This window comes from Tenrec ecaudatus, chromosome X, assembly GCF_050624435.1.
Source record: "Tenrec ecaudatus isolate mTenEca1 chromosome X, mTenEca1.hap1, whole genome shotgun sequence".
NCBI classification, from domain to species: Eukaryota; Metazoa; Chordata; class Mammalia; order Afrosoricida; family Tenrecidae; genus Tenrec; species Tenrec ecaudatus.
The window spans coordinates 24,294,054-24,311,168 of NC_134548.1; the positions used below are offsets into that span (position 1 = coordinate 24,294,054).

The following is a 17,115-nucleotide window of genomic DNA, read 5'->3' on the forward strand; positions in this document are numbered from 1 at the left end:
TTTTGAATAATGTGATCTATCAATCCAGAAAGAATGTATACAAACTTTCCCAAGTATGCTTTCTGCCATTTGAATAACAATAAATTGTTCAGCCAGTAAATTAAAAATGTGGACAAGTCAAAATTTATCTTGCTTTATTTTCCGCCCCTGGCATTTCATGATCCCAATAATCTAACAGAGGGGTTCCTTGAGGTTTTCAAAATACTCTCTAATTTCAGATCAGATGATCTAATCTGAGGAGAGGGAAACGTCAGTTTTCACATGGGGCAAGGAGAGTTGTCACACCTGAGCCAGTTGAATGCATTCACCAGGAGAGCAGCATTCGCCAGGCGAGCAGCATTCGCCATGGCTGTCAGGTGGGGTTGGGGTCTCCCTTCCTCATGCTCAGCCTACTCATAGAGGGATGAGAGGTGAATGAGAGTAACTTTGTTGACTTTGGCCAAAAACTCAAGTATTTCTGCTCTTAAATTATCAGCAAGAAGTCTGGGCCCCACAGGAATTCATAGCAGGGTGGGTCACTATTAGGTACCTGAAGGTACTCCAAGTGCCTCAGCTTCACCAGGTCTTTGGTAATGAGCCTCTTAGGCTCTCAATAGATATAATGCTTCATCCCTGGAAATATACGCACCATCCTGAGGAATTCCCAGATCTCCTGCTCGGTGTCATCATTGCCCTTCATTAATTTCACCCCCAGTACAGTCATTAATAGCCCTGTCTTGGGCAAGCCACTGCCAGGATGGACCCTTCAATTGTTGGGGAGGTCCAATTTGCTGACAAGAAAGTAGGAGTCTAACATGGAGTAATATTTCCTTACTTCAACTTCATACCTGACCTCAACTCACTCATCTGCCTTCTTAAGAATCTGGTGAAACCGGTCTGTGAATGTGGGGCTGATAATCTTCATCTTGTCTGCCTTGGAAACGTGCTGCTCCATTTTAAACTTGTACAGCATGAAGTGCTCCAGTATATCTACCCTAAATTCCAGAGTGTCACGGTACATGTCCTCATTGTTGGGGTAATATAAACTTTCCTTAGATGGTCCCTTGGATCCTTGGTAAGCTACTCTGTGCATAGAACTCTTTATGGTAGAAAAGAGTTCCTGGCGCTCTTGGGGTGTACGATGGACATTAGCAGCAGGAGAACTCTGGGGGTACCTGTCATGAAGAGGAGAGGAGGAAGAGGAACTTGGCCCTTGTCACACTGCTGCCTCAGTATGAGCACTTCCATGACCATGGGCTTCACTTTGAACTTTGCTGGTGTTTCTCATAAATCTGGGGTTTATACTTGTGATGTGGTGGCATAGCTACTCTGGTCAAGTTCAACATTCAATACCCTAAGCAGTAGAGCAGGTGATGTGAGCTCGGGGAAAATTGGACGCCAAGAAGATGTACACCCCTCAGCACGAAGATGTCTCCTTGGCTTTACTGAAGCCACCTCTGTGGTCTCCCACGAGGGCACAATCCTAGGATCACCAAACCTTCCTTGGTCCTGGGAGTCTGCCTTTGAAAATTCTGAGAAGGAAGGTAGAGTAAGCAATAGGTTACTGCCTGCCAGGTCTGCCTGAGGTTTACTGGGGCTGAGAGCCGGGTCTCATACAGGGGAAGTCCAAATTCTTCAGGGGGTTGTGCCTGGTCATGTTTAGAGTAGCCTGTCAAGTGGAATGACAGCTCTCTTGTCCCCTTTTACTTCTACTGCTCTTAAAGTGAGCCCTATATTCAAAGCAAGCACCCCCCTGGGACCCCCAAATGCATACATGGAGAACTTCATTTTACCATGTTGACCCAAATCACCAAGTATTGATAGCTGTCTTGGAATCACTCATAGATCCTTCAGCTGTTATTCAGAATTTTCCTCTCTTTTCCATGGAGAAGCTCAGAGCCAACCCCTTGGTTGCCTAATGGCTGGATCCTCAGAGCATTGGTCTCACTTTCTTGGGATCTGATGTCAACAAGTGAGGGGGAAGCACCACAGCCCCTTCACCCAGGCCTGGACTTTCAAGACCTAAAAGGAGGAAAGAAAGTTAGAGATCTTGCTGTCCCTTCTATTTAAAAGTGAATGGTCTCCTCAGTCATAGCCTGGACTGTGGGTTGACCTAAGATAACCTCTCCCTTGTCCTGAGGCTTCATCCTGAGACAAGCACTTCTCTGGTATTGCAAGGAGCAGTGATGGTTGACTCATTTGACCTCTCCTCTCTCTGTTCTCCAAGGTTTACTGAGATCAGGGCAGGAATTCTAGGATTTTCCAACTGTCATCAGGATGGTGATCTGCCTAGGACCCAAAACCTTCCTCTTGTCCCCAGTATAAAAGCAGGATACAGTTCTAATCTTGACTTGAGAACAGCCCTTTCAGCAAGCCCTTCAACCTCCTAAAACAGCATAAGAGTCTAATCCCCCCCCTTAATCCATAGCCACGTGTCTAGGAAGCCCTTAAATGACAGTGACCATGTTCTCTTCTTGGCTGCCCTGCATGGAGCCCTTCATGCCAAAGAGAACACAGAAGCATGACTTTCATTGACCCCATATATTCTGAATTGTCGGTCTCCAGAAACCACCTACATGGAATGTCCTTGTATACATTTGCATGTGTCTAATTTTAGACTCTCATTAAAGTTGGACCTCCTGAACAACATTTGTGTTCCCTGCTGACGATGCAGTGACTGGTTTCCCCTCAAAAAGTGAGGAGAGAGGACCAAGCAGGTTGCCCAGGAAGTGGGTTGTCAGAGATCTAGGTCTTCTCTTCACCATTCCAACCTTTGTATCTAGTTTCCATTCTTAAACACTTACTTGCTACAAGAAAGGAAATGGATTGGATCATTTTTTGAGCCATTCCTGCTTTTAGGATACTAACTTAAAAAAATTAATGAGGCCATAGATGATATAACCTGTTAACTTCTAGACTAAGAACCAAAGTGTTGGTTGTTCAAACTGACCCAGAGGCAGCATGGAAGAAAGGCCTGTCCAACTGGTCAAAGCCTTGAAATCCTATGGAGCCTATTTCTGCTCTGAGACATATTAGGATGCTAAAAGTCAGAATCAATTCAACATCAGTAAGTTTGCTAGTTTTCTCTTTTAGTTAGTTAGGTAGTTGTTTGGACGATGGCAACTGGCATCATCTATGTAGATAATCAGTCACCCAACATTACTTCCTGCTTTATTTACTAATATCTCTGTTGAATTGTGGTGTATTTCATGCTTTTACTATGTATTCCAAAACATTACTTAGCATACAAGGTCCTTTTTATGAGTCTGAAACATTTTAGAATAGTGAGAAAAGTAAGTAGTTTAATAAATTGGACTGACCTGTGTGGTAGTTACATAATCTGTTGTCAATTTGAGACATATGAGTGAAGGGGTGGAGGTTAGCCTGTCAATCATAAACATCTCTCTTAGTGCGGCGAGCCCACTTACTGGAGGATTGTAAATACTAAAGAAAAGAACAATTAGTTATCAATAAAAGAAGGCAAGATATCGAAAAGCAAATTCACCAGTGGTTGAAAGAAAATCTAAACATGTGTTAACCTAAGCATATTGAAGGGGAGCAAACCAGTACAAAAACATATATTTGGGGGAGGTGCACATGTAATCCCCTAGGGTAGAAATAGAGTAATTATGAGTGGCATTGAGCCATCCAAAGGGATGTGGGAGGTTATGATTCCAATAGGGATAGACTCCAATATTCATGGTAATATTGAAGAGCTAAGTAGCGATCACTTCGTTAAGAAGGAACTTTAGTTCTTAACATAGATTTTCACTACTGGCCATACACATATAGTCAGTGTTTCTTAATGTTTCCTTCACTATGTTTCATATAGAAGAATTAAGAAGTAATCCCAGAGAATTTTCTGGGGGTGATTCTGATCTAAAGGAGACCAATCACCATTAGTATTAATGGTCCAGGGGGTTATAGTGGTGTTTATATATTATAGAGGTTGGCCACAAAAGACTCAGAGATCTCCCACATTTCAAGTAAAAGGTAGGGAAGACATATCAAGCAAGATATTAAAATTCTTTCTTGTATGACTGAGCTAACTAAGGTCATAAACCTATTACTCTTGACTAAGGAGACCCAAAGATGGCAATTAGCTATACAATTCTGCACATAACTAGGATACACACAAAAAATAAAAGTAAATCCTTTAGGTAGCAAAGACTATCAAGCAAATAAATACAATTAATTAAGCTTGAAAAAAATTGCCCCCCAAACGAGGTGTTTAACTATACCTTGTTCAGTTATAGGAGTATAAAAACAAGCAACAACAAAACATAAAACAAACAAATTAGTTCCATCCCTGTGTCAGGTAAATCTTTTAGAAACAAAAGGCTTAAGTCTTCTGTAGGTTTATAGGAGTATTTAGGCTGGAGCACTGGCTCTTAGGGAGTTTAGTCTCTGGGTATTTGTCCATGCTGACCCAAGTCCTCAAGAGTGTGTGATGCACCCAAGTATCAATTCCCACAACCTTGGCTGGAGTCTGGGTAAATGGTGATTCTCTTTCCCTGTCCTATTTCTAGGGCTCAGATTAAGGCAACCAGTTCTGCCAGGAGAGTGCTGGTTCCAGGGGGCAAGGGATCACTCTCAAGGATCACTTTTACGATCTGCACTGCCTTTGCAGCCTAGTGGATGCCATTCTTGACCAAAGAATTAACACCTGTGAAAGAGTTAGATCAGAACTTCCCAAAAGGATGCCTTTTAGGTCATCCCTGGCAGCATAGTTGTTTAAGATGACTTGCTGACTGTCATGCAGGGGATTCTGTCCTTCTTCTGGTAAAAAAAAAAAAAAGTGTTGTAGGATTTAGGGAAGTGCAGGTTCGAATTTGCACCACTGGCCTTTTTGTAGACAGGTGATTGTCAGAAAGCCACAGGCTTCACTTAGCATTTAGGACCCCAGTGATATGGTGTGAGGTAGACACAGTCAAGTCTCTTCCCTGTGTCAATTTAGATGCATCAGGAGGGCCACCGCCGCCACCACTTGGAGACAGTGGGGCCATCCTTTTGCAACCATGTCAGTTTCCTTGTTCAAGTATGCAACTGATGTTTGTACAGGGCTCCTGGTTTGGGTTGGCACACCTAAGGTGATCCTTGTTTGTTTGTTTGTTTCAGTTAAATTGACATTTTGTCCAGTGGGGATACTAAGAGAAAGAGCATTTAGAAGAGCTCACTTTAATTGCTAAACGCCTGTTTTTCCTCAGGCCCTAAAGAGAAATTGAGACAACATTGTTTCTGGGTTTCCTTGAGGAGAGTACACAGGGAACAAACAATTTCACTGTACCCTGGGATTCATAACTGGTAGAACCCAGTGATACTCAAGAACTCTCTGGACTATAGGGCCGACAACAACTCAAGACATGTCCCCTTAGCTGGAGCATACTGCAACAGAGGACAATACTGGGGACACATGGCAGGGAGTGTGGTCTGACAGCCCCCTCCACCAGTGGGGTTAACCAAGAAGAGAACAATATAACAGGTCAGCACTAAGGGCAAACTAAAGTCACAAAGACCCTAAAGAGCCTCCAAAATAGACTTTAGGCTAGCAGGAGCAATCCCCAGAATTCCCCCAGGACCAGTGGGAAGACAGTCATAAAGGTCAGCGGACAGGCCCGGAATTATGTATGTTTTTTTCTCTTTTTCTTTTCCTTTTTCAATCTCTTTCTTTCTTTTCTCTTCTTTCTTTCTTTCTTTTTTAATCTATGTCATCCATGGTTTGCCTACTTAAATAAGATAAGCAGGGGAAGCAAGCTCGAGGAGAAAGCAATGGGAACAATGGTCCGCAAGGACTTAGTGCGAGAGGGTGCAATGAGCAAACAACAGCACAGACAGGGGAACAACTAGGGAATTAAAACCAACAACAAGAAGGATGGCGAGATCCTAGGGGTGTTGCACTAACAGTAATCTAGCTGAGAGGAACTACCAAGAGGTGGAAGTAGGGTGAGTGTGATGGCGGATCAGGGGGAAGGTAAAAGAACACTGAGGAACAATTAAGGAAGCAAAGCTATGAATAGAGGTATAAGCCTAGGTGTGTACCTGTGTAAACACATTAATCCATAAAAATAGAGGTATTTGCCTATGTACATATATTTATAAGGCAATACAATGAAGTAGTAGACAGACTTTGGGGCTCTGCTCATGCCCTCCTTCAATTCAAGAACAGTTCATTCTAACAAACTGGCATTCTATGATGCTCACCATACTGGCATAATCGCTGATGACAAAATGGGTACATGGCAAATGTGGTGAAGAAAGTGAATGGTGCCCGACTATTAAAAGATATAATGTCTGTGGTCTTAAAGGCTTAAAGTTAAACAAGCAATCATCTAGTAGAGAAGCAACAGACCCACATGAAAGATTCAGATCAGTCGGTTCGATCATGAAGTGTCATCAGGACCAGGTAACAGGCATCAAAAGATGCAAAACAAACAAACAAAGAAAAACATATTGTTGAGAATGAGGGAGGTCAGAGCAGGTCTATAGACTGGGACGTCCCCCACAGAGAAAAACCTTAGTCATCCAGGGTGCAGTATAGCACCAATGAAACACACAATATTCCTCTGATTCCTTGAAGCTTCCTCAGGCGCCACTATCATGACCCCAGTGCTGCCTCTCACTTCAGACTAGACTGGAGCATGTACACAGGTACAGATAAGAAACAAGAGCTTACAGAATCCAGGAACAGGAATGGGACCAGCAATATCAGAAGGGTAGGGGGGAGGGGGAGAAAGGAGGGGAGGAAGAGAGAACAGATCACAATGATCGACACATAATCACACACATCCTTCCAGGAAGAAGAACAACAGAGACCACAGGTGGGGCAGCAGTCTGTGTGAGATATGAAAATGATAATTATTTATTATCTATTAAGGAGTCACGAGGGGGCAAGTGGGGAGGGGAAAAAGAGATGCTGATACCAAGGGCTCAATATACAGCAAATGTCTAGAAAAGGATGATGGCAACATATGTACAAATATGCTTAATACAATTATTTTATGAATTGTAATAAGAGTTGCAAGAGAACTCAATAAAATGATCTTTTAAGAAATAAAAAAGAACTCTCTCAGCTGCTTTTAGATATGGGGTATATGCTTTAAGATTTAAACTAGCAGTTCAAATCTTTTGTCCGAGGACTCTAGAGCCTTCTGATAGTGCCAATTTGCTGGTGGCACATTTAAGCCTTGTCCAAGGAATTTTTTTATCCACTTTCAGCTAATATATTTAACAGAGTTAGTTAACAGTAGTCTCAAGGCAGACAATCTAAGAAAATACCCAAAGAAGGATGTCATCTACATCCTGTAAAACAGTAACCACTGAGTGGGGAAATTACTTGGGTCTTGAGAAAGGGTCTAATGGAACAAGTGAGGGGTGTCTAGGAACCCTTAAGGGAAAATGGTTCAGGTGAGCTTGCCTGACTGCTCAGAGAGGTCTTCAAATGCAAATATAAGCAGAGCCTCCAGATGCAAATGAATACCAAAGAGCACATTTTGGGGTGTATAATACTGTAAACCATTAAATTCCCTTAGGGACCGTGGAAAGCAGGGTGTAGGGGTTTGGGAATGCTGGGTATATGGGAAACACAACCTCATGTACACAACATCAGATCCTATATCAGTCCTCAACTCTCATTGGGTTTTTGAATTCTTAGAATGAGGGTATTATTGCAGCGTACCACAAGACCTTGAACTTTTAAGTTCTCAATTATTTTGGACAGGCTCTGTCTTTCTGGCCTGAGTGAGTACTGCCTCTGGTTGGGAAATGATGTGAGGTCTCTTAATTTAATCAGGGCGGGTATGGCATTCTTGGATTTCCCTAGATGCCTCTGAACTGGCAAAATACTTCTGTGTTTCTTACTCCAATAGGGGCAAGCAAAAGATGACTCTGGACCTACATTCATGTAAATGGCTGTCTGGAACTTGGAGACTAAATCTCTCCCCAATAAGGAGCTAGGGGTTTCTGGCACAACCAGAAAGGCAGAAAACAGCAAGTCTCCCTAATCACATCTCAGAGGCTGAGAGAAAAAACGAGTCAAGCTTATCCAAGACTCCCTAGACTAAGGTATTGTTTTTGACAGAGGACCAGAACTGGAGAAAATCCATCTCCTTGCCCTCAACATTTAGGCACATGCAGGGCTCCCTGAGGGTGATGGAACATGCATGTACCCAGGACTGCCCCGGGCTCCTTCAATCTTGCAGGACCAGTTGGAGTGGTGGCTTGAACCTAGGCTGCCTATGCTGCCCAAGGCAATCCTTCCTCCAGGAGTCTCCTCTATAGCAGGAGTAGGGCTTAGGTGGTCCCTGGGCTCATTGGGGCAGTTCCTTCAGAAGAGACCCTGCTGACCACATAAGTAACAAGTGCCAGAAGCTGCCCCCTGAGGGCAGTCCCCAAGAGCTCCCAAATCAAAGGCAGAATTTCCCTTTTCTCTTCTCCTCCCTCTCCTCCCGGTCTGTCTCTCTTATAAAAAGAGTGAGGTGGAAATCTTTAGGAAGCTAAGTCTGATGTGGGGCCCAGAATCCGCTCTGAAGCTTTCTCCTTATGTCTGGGCTGCCTAGATGATAAATTTGTCCTTTAATAGGACCTGACTCTCAAGTCAGTCTGGAGAGGCAGGATTTGAGTATTCATAGCCTCCCTTAATTGCTCCAGAAATTCTGTGGGGTTTTCCCTTTTCTCTTGATTAATGATGGGAAGCTTAGAGTAACTAAAGGGATTTCTCCTAGACTTTCTGAGGTCTTGTAGGACACAGGTTTGGAAATGCCTTCTATTCTAATCTCGAGGTTTATTGGGATCCCACTCTGAGATTACCCAGGGGGCAAACTGATTTCTGGTAGGAAATCCGACATTTTCCTCAGTATTTATATCATCCTGTGTGTTTAAAATGTACGACTCATTTCCAAAGCCCTCAGCTACTTCTAACACTAGGGATTTCTCAGAACTAGTCAGGGTCTGGTAGAGTAGGAGTATTACATATCTCCCAGAAAGGTCAAAGTCTGGGCTAGTCTCTGGAAAGTGTCAATATAATTTTCAGGGTCATCTGAGAACTTTCCAAGATCTGGTTTAATTTTCCTGAGGTCAGAGATGAAAAGGGCACATGGACCCTTGTGACAAAGTCCCCTGAGCCCACCGCCTGAAGAAGGCACTGTTGTACTCCTGTAAGCTCTTATTTGCTTCTAAAATGGACTTCATTTTGGGGGTTTTTAGTAGCACTGATAGACTCAAGGGGTCCTGGATAAGGGGGATAGGGAGGGCTCACCAAAGATGCAACAGGAAATTCTGGTTGGAGTAGGGGAGATACTGATGGCTTAGAAGTTCCCTTCATTTCTGTAGCCTTTAAGGAGAGCCGTTTTCAAATGACAAGTTCTGTATAACTTCCAATTACCATGGAGGGGAAAAAAAAGACTTTCACATAGGGAACTTCAGAGTGAAGGGTGGTATTATAACTAAAGCTTCCTTCAGGGGGCATTGTTCTTCATCAGAAAGTTTATATTGGGGCCAAGTCTTATCTCAAAAGAAAATTAAACACCCTTCCTTCAAGATCTGGGGTCAAACAGGGGCTAATTTGTCAATATGCAGCTCAGTGTCATGTCAGATAGAGTAATGAAGAAGGACCCATCTCAGAGGAAAGAGAGATACCTGCCCAGTGCACAAAGAATTCTGAGCATAGAAGAGTCCCCTACAGATAGGACTACAAACTCGGTGGTGCATGGCCAACACAAGGCCCCCACCAGATTTGCCATGCCTTATTGGCTCAGAGTAACCCAACACTCACTCAGTCTGTCAGGCTCTGATCTCTGAAAAACTCCCTGGAGGTGCATGACCCCATTCCTGGGGGCCAGTAAGGGATTGGCTGCTGGGAGCTTAGTAAGGGTAACCATCCAGTAAAAGCACTTTTGGAGAAGTCAAGGAGCTCCTAATGAAAACTTAAGTATTAAGGATCAGAAAACTCAAACGTGTAGAGGGAGAAGTTAGGGTTCCATGGTTGTTTGAAACAAAGAGTAAGTAATGAGCTTCTAACTCCCCATTTGCCATCCAAGTCATAACCTAGTTCTCTGGAATCTCCTCTGGTCTATTTGTGACAAACCAAATCTGATGACTTAACCAAGGGTGACACTCCTCATGGAGGAGATGTAATGCTTGATTCCTAAATTCACAATCAGAAGGTAGCATTTAAAAGGACCCTGAGGCGATAAGTAGTTGCCTGTGCAATTCACATAATATGGCATTCCCTGAAAAAAATAACAAGAAAAAAAGAGGAGTGGCCTCATGGGAACTCTCTTCGTTCTTTTTCTTCCAGTGAGGAGGTCTCTCAGCTGCGCTTACCTCTGAACTCTGGAGAAGTTCTTTGGAGGCAACTCCTGCATCACTACGGAAGACTCTGGGATATTTTCTTCAATTACTGGAATATCATCTCTCTCTGGCCTTTGGTAAGAAGGGTTCTGCATACATCAGGGAAAAGGCAAGGACTCAAAGGGTTGTGAGAGGCAGAGAGGGGACCCAAAGAATTCAATGGAAAGTCTCCGGACTTGCACTTAGGCGGAACTGAAATGAATCATTAGCTCAGATCCCTGGGATCAACCTGAATGAGTCAGGGGTCCTGGGGTCACTTGTTACTTGTGCTTCCTGATCTTTGGAGTCAGCCTGGGGATCTGTTAAAGGAGGGTAAAGTCTTAGGCAGGGCTGGCTGCTAGCGTCGGATAATAAGCCCCAGTCTCCCTGATTTTGTTTATGGATTCTTGGGTTGCAAAGGAGATGTGCCCCCTTCCAGAGAGAAACTGAAAGGAGAAGGCAAACGCAAAAGCATAGGTAGTAGGCCATTGTCTTCTCGTTCTATAGAGATTCCTTGGGTTGGACGTCAAAATGTTGTAGCTGCTCTGGGGTCTAGCACAGCGGTTCTCAATCTTTCTAATGACATGACCCTTTTATGCAGTTCCTCCCGTTGTGTTGACCCCCAAACCATAAAATTATTTGCATTGCTACTTTATCACTGTCATTTTGCTACTGTTATGAATTGGGTGACCCCTGTGAAAGGGTCATTCGACACGTGAAGGGGTCGTGATGCACAGGTTGAGAACCGCTGGTTAGGGGCTGTTGGTTTTGAGAACTGAAGAATGGACTCACAGAGCCCAAACGGCAAGCAAATGTCAAAATTTATTTGGAATGGAAAGGAAAACACCTGGCATAGCAAGTGGGGACTCCAGTGATTTGCTCCCGAGTGAACTGTGTGTAGGGGGCTTGTATTAGAAGCGGGGTACTTGGTTGGCCTCTCTGTCTCCTGGTTATGAACAGAACAATCCTGGGTCTGGTCTTATTTATCAGGTCCAATCATAATCCTGGACATTGTTCTCCCCAAGTCTGGTTCTTGCACAGGCAGGCAAGGAAGTAAGCATGCAAAAAGTCAGCAAATAGAACCTTGGGGTTATTGACTCAGGAGGTTAAAATCAGCCTACAAGTGTGATGCCTGCAGACTTAAGATTTCACTTGTCCCTAGGCTGTTGAAATCACCCCTCCAGACATCCAGCCTCGCCCAGTGCTTTCTGCTGCAGGACCTCATTCCCTCACTCTGCCTGCAGGCTCTCTCACTCCCATTTCTAACTCCCACATTGGATGTCCTTGTATGGGTTCCCATTTCTCTGATTACAGACTTTATGTAACCTTCCACATGCTGGTAACCACGTGTGCCCCCCTGACCACTATGTAGAGACTGGGCCCCTCTCCCAGGGTGAGGAGTGATGTAAGGTGGGGAAGCTGAGAACCAAGTAGGAGGCCAAGGGGGTGGGTTGTCAGAGATCTAAGTCTTCTCCTCACCATCCAGACATAGACAACTTTGTTTGTAATTTCCATTCTAAAACACTCTCTGCAAGAAAGGAACTGGATCTGATATTTTCTTGAACCTCTCCTCCTTTCAGAATATTAACTCTTTAAAAAAATTATTGAGGCTATAGAAAGTACAGCCTGTTAAATTCTAGACTATAAACTAAAGTGTTGGTGGTTCAAACCAGCCCAGAGACACCTTGGAAGAAAGGAAAGGTAATGGGGTCCAGCTCTGCTCTGAGACATATTGGCATGCTAAAAGTCAGAATTAACTCAATAGCAATGATTTTATTAGATTTCTGTGTTAGTTAGTTAGATCTCTAGATGGTAACTGGAATTGTCTATTTAGATAATTAGATTGTCATCAAACATTACTTTCTGCTTTTCTTTACTAAGACCTCTGATGAATTGTGGTATGTTTCCTGCTCCTACTATGCATTCCAAAACAGTGCTTTGGGCACAAGGTTCTCCTTATGTGCCTCAATCATTTTGGAGTAGTAAGAAAGGTAAGTAAATTAACAAACCAAGTAGGCTAAAAAATTGCAACAAACAAACAAAAAATATACTGTCATTGCACAGAGCTGCCCCTGTGGGTCTCTGAGATTGTAACTTTTACTTTTTTGTACCCTACCTCTTAGTAAGTGGTGTTCATGTACATTTATAAAAATGCATACACAAGTTAAAAATTACATTGAAATGTATGATCTATCATTTTTAAACTTCATAAAATATCATTATTGATATTTCTAGAAACAACATTTTTCAGAATGAAGATGAGCACTTTTATACCTTGATGATGTGATAAAGATAACTATTGATGAATCTTCATTTCCAGATACAGCTGTAAAATATCTGCTCACAGGTGATTGAAGGTTTTTCTTTCTCATAAAAGGATATCATTATAGTTTTTTAAATGTATATTAATTAGGCAAATAGATCTAGAATTATTTCCCAAAAATCAAACATTCATGTAAATGACTGAGAATTTAGGGCAGTCCTAGACACATAGTAAATTCTCAGTTTTACTCAACCTATATTTATTTCTAATCATCATAATTGTTATTAAAAGTTACATGTATGTATATTATGAAATAATATAAATATTCCAACTTATTGATATTCATATATTTTAATATATTGTTTTATTGATGTTTTCAGAGTTTTGTAGTATATAGGAAACATACTGCAAACCTACTTACTTTTTAACATTTTATAACAAGAACTTTTAAATATTTTTATATAATGTCAAGGCAATGATCAATATTCATTTATTTGATATGTGACATCTATTTTTTAAGCTAATTATATTGTGGGCTCTTACAACTCTTCCACTGCGGTTTCTCCCCCTCTCTCTCCCCACCTTCCCCCTACCCTCCTGGTAACCCTACTCCCATTTCTGTTCCTGAGAGGTTTATCTGACATGAATTCTGTGTGTCCTGAGCTCTTATCTGTACCTGGGTACATGGTAACTCTTTAGCGTAGTTTAAAACCTCATCTTTCTTCCACAGAGCAGCTGGTGCCTTTTGACTGCCAACCTTACTGTTAGCAGCCCACTGTGTAACCCACTACTCCACCTGGGCTTCTTAAGCTAGGAGGAGGGGAATATATTTATAATGCAGTCACTAGAGGAATTTACAACCAGTGATCTAATCCAGATATGTGGCTTACCTCCTTGCCAAACTGAGAATGTGCAGGCTTAGTGATTTTCTTACTCACTGTCTTATACGTCCATTCATCCTGTAGACGTCTTTCAATATCTGACTCTCTTGGATAAAGCATGCCACAGGAGACAAAAATTCTCCTTGGCCAAAACCTCTGAAGAAAATTTCCCTATTGTTGAACCTGCCATTTAATTGAGTTGTGAGGTTCACTTCTGTCCTGGAGTGATCCATAGTTACCGTATGTACGCAAGTATACACTGACATGAATATCAGCCGGGGCACCTAATTTTACCACAAAAACTACATTAAAATATGTGCTGAAAAATTCGGCTTATATACAAGTATATGCGGTACATAAAACGACCGGCCTTCCCCTGGATCTTGTTCATCTCACGTCACTTTTTACTCTGGGAGAGGCATCCAGTTTCTACATATTGTGAAGGATACAAGTGTTTACAGGGATGTTGGATTTCCCAGAAAAAATGTTTAATCATAGAAATGAGAACCAAGATATGAATATCCCATGTGGAAGGACTAAGAGGACTGAAATTTCACAATATATGGGGTCAACAATAGACAGACTTAAGTGTGTTCTTGGACATGAAGAGCTCCAGACAGAGTTGCCAAGATGAATATACCATCATTTTTATTTCAAGGCTTTCAAGGACATGTGGATATTGAATCAAGGGGTCTATTTAACTTAGGAGAAGTAGGAGGCCAGTGTCTGATAGTAATCAAGTTGGTCATAAATGTGGATTAAAGGTACAATCCATCCATCAACAGAGAAGGTCCCACAGATTCTTAGCCTTGAGATAATTTATAGGAAGGTCCAGATATGGGGAACCTCAGGATGTATCTCAGACTTCATCCGCTGTTGCATGATAGAGGTGAGAGCCTTATTCTGAGGTTGTGGGACAGAGTTGATTGGAATAAAGCATCTTAAGCCCTTCTAGGCATGCAAGGTATGAAACCCACTCCTGGCATCAGTCAATGGAGATGCTAGTAAGGGCCTTAGTCTAAGGTAAGGGACTGATGTCAGCAAAAGGAGTCCTAGGGATGGCTGGGATTCAATGAAGAAGCTATATTTAGGGCTGAGAGAAACTTCCTCCATCAGAACTGATATACAGAGGCCTGCCTTGTGGGCAGCCCTCGGATAAAAGGCTATGGTTGATAGAATGTATTCTCCTTGTTATTCTGCCATCGGGTTTCAAGGGGCTTGGTGCAAGGGAAATTTTCAAAGGTCAAGATCAGAATTATTTCTTGGTTGTAATGGAGTCAAGATGAAGATTTGGGGCCCACTCACCTGATGACAGTGGGAACATTTTTGAATCCCTTCCCTACCCTCAGCCAGCTTTGGATACCAGAGACAGGAGAGGTCAAACAAGTCAACCATCACTGCTCCTTCGAATCCCAGAGAGATTCTGGTCTCAGGATGAAGCCTCAGGAAAAGGGAGGGTGTATCTTAGGTCACCCCACACTCCAGGCAATGACTGAGGAGATCATCCAGCTTTAAATAGAAGGGGCAGCACGGCCCCTAACTTTCTTTCCTTCTTTTAGGTCTTCAAAGTCCCGGCATGGGTGAAGGGGCTGTGGTGCTTCCCCCTCACTTCTTGACATCAGATCCCTAGAAAGTGAGACCTATGTGCTGAGGATTCAGTCATCAGGTAACCAAGGGGCGGGCTCTGAGCTTCTCCATGGAAGAGAGAGGAAAATTCTGAATAACAGCTGAAGGGTCTACGAGTGAATCCCAGACAGATATCAGTACTGGGTGATTTGGATCACCATGGTAGGCTGAAGTGCTCCTTAGTTCTCCTTTGGGGGGTCCAGGGGGGGACCTACCTTAATTTGAGGTGTGATTTTCAGGGCAGCAGAAGAATGAGTTGTGAAACCACTTCATATGCTACCCTAAACATGAACTGAGACAAACTCTCACTCAGCAATAGAGGCTTTCCCTCGATGAGACCGTGCTGTCAGCTCCAGCAAACCTCAGGCAGAATAGGCAGGAAATAACCTGTTGCACTCTCTACCTTCTCCCACAGAATTCTCAAAGAAACTGCAGATGTCTTCAATAAAACCAAGGCGGCAACTTTGTGCTGAGGGGTGCACATCTTCTCAGTGTCCCACATACCCTGAGCGCACATCATTTGCCCTACTGCATAGGACGCTGACTGCTTTCCTTGACCAGAGGAACCATGCCTCAAAAGCGTAAGATAAAACACCAGAAGGATGAGAAACACCAGCAGGTTCAAGGGAAGGCCCATGATCAGGGAGGTGCTCATGGCGAGGCAACAGTACGAGAAGAGCCCAGTTCCTCTTCCTCCTCCTCTCCTATTTGTGAGGGCAACACCCACAGTTCTGATGCTGCTAAGGGTCCTTTTACTCCCCAAGAACCGCAGAGACCCTCTTCTGGCATCAATACTTCCAAAGACAGAAGAACTGATCAAGGTGTCAAGGGACCACATATGCACTGTTTAAACTACCCCAACAATGAAGCCTTGGGCATTAACCCTATTGCCTTGAGGGCATATTTGTTGGAGCACTTTATGCTGGACAAGTTTAAAATGAAGCAGCGCATTACCAAGGATGATATATTGAAGATTATCAGCCCCAAACACAAAGACCGGTTTTCTGAGATTCTCAAGCATGCAGCTGAGAACCTTGAGGTGGGGTTTGCAGTTGAAGTGAAGCAAGCTGACTGCTCCATTGAATCCTATACTCTTGTCAGCAAACTGGCCCTCCCTAACAATAGACTGGTCCATCCCGGCAGGGGCTTTCCCAAAACAGGGCCACTGATGGTTCTGCTGGGGGTGATCTTTTTGAAGGGCCACCATGCCACTGAGAAGATGATCTGGGAATTCCTGAATACTATGCGCATATTTCCTGGGAGGAAACTCTTCATCTATGGAGAGCTCATCACCAAAGACCTGGTGAAGCTGAAGTACCTGGAGTACCAGCAGGTGCCCAACAGTGATCCACCCTGCTATGAATTCCTGTGGGGCCCCAGAGCCCATGCTGAAGCCTACAAGACTAAAATTCTGGAGTTTATGGCGAAGGCCAATGATGTTGCTCCCTGTTCCCTCCCATCCCTCTATAAGCAGGATGCGAGAAAGGAAGGTACAGCCCAACACAGCCTGATGGGCATGGTTAGTGCTACTGGCCTGGCCAATGCATTTGGCAAGTTCAGGTTTAGCACCCATTCTCAACACCTATGAAATCTGAGGTTTTCTTTAACTCAGATTAGATCATCTGACCTGAAATAAGAGATTATCTTGAAAACCTCAAGGAAACTATTTGTTAGATTATTGGGATAAAGAACTGGCAGGGGTGGAAAATAAAGCATAATCAATTCTTAACTTGTCTGAATTTTTTGTTTTTCTTTTTTCTTTTTACTGGCTGAACCATTGATGATTATTCAAATGGCACAAAGTACACTTGGGAAATATTATATAATTTATCTCTAGATTTCTAGATTACATTTTTAAAAAGTAGTTTTTACATAATTGACTTGAGATAACTTATAACTTAATTGTTCAATTAGAATGAGTGTGCAATCATCTCCACAATCTGTTTCCAATCTGTTTCAGAAACTTTGTCTTCATACTCTTTGTTCCTAGAACTCCATTGCCCCTTATCCTCCTTTGCCATGAAAGAGGTAATTGTTAAT

At 43.0% G+C, this 17,115-nt stretch overlaps 1 protein-coding gene across 1 annotated transcript; it reads left to right on the forward strand.

Annotated features, from left to right (window-relative positions):
* Positions 1–15,643: 15,643 nt before the first annotated feature.
* Positions 15,644–16,663, forward strand: LOC142433228 (melanoma-associated antigen B5-like). The gene has a single exon (XM_075538321.1). The coding sequence runs from the start codon at positions 15,644–15,646 to the stop codon at positions 16,661–16,663; it is 1,020 nt and encodes a 339-aa protein (XP_075394436.1).
* Positions 16,664–17,115: the final 452 nt, after the last annotated feature.

Bases quoted from the DNA above. Each gene is read 5' to 3' on its own strand.
- LOC142433228 (XM_075538321.1), top strand. From the start codon at position 15,644: ATGCCTCAAAAGCGTAAGATAAAACACCAGAAGGATGAGAAACACCAG.